At 61.1% G+C, this 1,374-nt stretch overlaps 1 protein-coding gene across 1 annotated transcript; it reads right to left on the reverse strand.

The window, feature by feature from the left end:
* Positions 1 to 96: 96 nt before the first annotated feature.
* On the reverse strand, positions 97 to 1,263 carry LOC108356972 (dynein heavy chain, cytoplasmic-like; the record flags this gene model as incomplete). Its single annotated transcript, XM_017608068.1, has 2 exons — positions 480 to 1,263; positions 97 to 406 (listed from the first exon to the last, which is right to left on the reverse strand). Coding segments are annotated over exons 1-2 (1,094 nt in total), but the record flags the coding sequence as incomplete, so codon positions are not given.
* Positions 1,264 to 1,374: the final 111 nt, after the last annotated feature.

The following is a 1,374-nucleotide window of genomic DNA, read 5'->3' on the forward strand; positions in this document are numbered from 1 at the left end:
CGGGCAAAGAAGTTCTCGCAGATCATCTCCGTGGTGAGGACGTCCTCGCTGAACCAGATCATGCCGCAGCGGGAGACGGTGGCCAGCGTGGCAAACTTCAGGTCCTGCACCTCGAACATGATGCGCACATTGGGCGGAATGCTCAGCCGCTCGCCGTTGGGCAGCGTCAGCAGCTTGTTGTCGTCCAGCACCGAGTTGAGGTTCTCCACCCACTCCGGGTCGACGTCGCCGTCGAAGATGATCCACTGGCGCTTGTTGATCTCCCCGCGGACGTTGTCGATGATCTTGCGGAGGATGTGCGTGAAGAGGCCGTCGGTCCACTCGCGCGTGTTCGGGTCCAGCGTCCCGTAGAGGGCCTCCTTGGAGATGGCCTTCGGGTTGATGACGTGCGCGACGCCCTCCATGCCTGCAAAGGAGGGAGAGAGGATTAGAGTAGGTTTACAGCTCTAAAAGTCTAAAACCCCCCAAAGAGCACTTACCATCAAATCGCTCCAGCGCCCTGAGCAGCACCTTCCAGGCGGTGCTCTTCCCACTTCCGCTCGGCCCCACCATCATCAGGCCGTGGTTGAGCTGCGAGATCTGATAGAGCTGCAGCACCTTGCCCAGCCAGCTGCACTCGCCCGCTCCGTCGTCGCCGCCGCCGTTATCACTTCCATTCAAGTTGCCACTGCCGCTCTTCTTTCCACTACCACCAGCAGCCGCCTCCTCATAATCACAGACCAGGTACATCTCCCGACAGACGTTGGCAATCTCCTCCTTGAGGCGGCGCATCTCCGCCCGGGTGTACTTGATGCCGGGGAAGACGTCCGAGAGGAGGCTGAAGAGCAGCGGAATGTCCTCGGCAATCAACTTCGGCACCATCGTCTCGCAGACCGACTGAATGAGAATCTCCTGCTCGGGCAGCTGCTCGGCAATCAGCGCCTCGTTGACCACCACAGCATCAGTCTCTCCCGCCCCTGAAGCCTCCCTCCGGTCCTCCTTGATCTTCATAATGCGGTCGCGCTTGATGTTGCCCGCACTGACCAGCACCGACTTGAGCGCCCGCAGGCCAAAGTCGTAGTGCGGCTGGTTGCTCAGCTGCTCGTCGCAGAGCTTGAAGAAGGGCACTATCTTCGTAGCGAGCTTCTCCGCCGTGCGGAAGCCCTGGCTGAAGAGCATCACCTGGGCAATCAGCTGCCGGTCGGGCTTGTTCATCGCCAGCGAGCGGAAGAGCTTCTTCAGGTTGTCCGGCAGATTGGAGCGGCCGGCGTAGCCGGGGTTCATCGTGATGAAAATGGCCATGTCGGGGTTGATCTTCACCGTCTTCCCAATCAGCTCCACGGTCAGCTGCTGCTGCTCTGCGCGGGCCCCAGAGCCCGAGCCCCCGGCGGCATT

This window comes from Rhagoletis zephyria, unplaced genomic scaffold (genome assembly GCF_001687245.7).
Source record: "Rhagoletis zephyria isolate East Lansing unplaced genomic scaffold, Rhagoletis_zephyria_1.1 Rzeph_scaffold_68288, whole genome shotgun sequence".
Lineage (NCBI taxonomy): Eukaryota > Metazoa > Arthropoda > Insecta > Diptera > Tephritidae > Rhagoletis > Rhagoletis zephyria.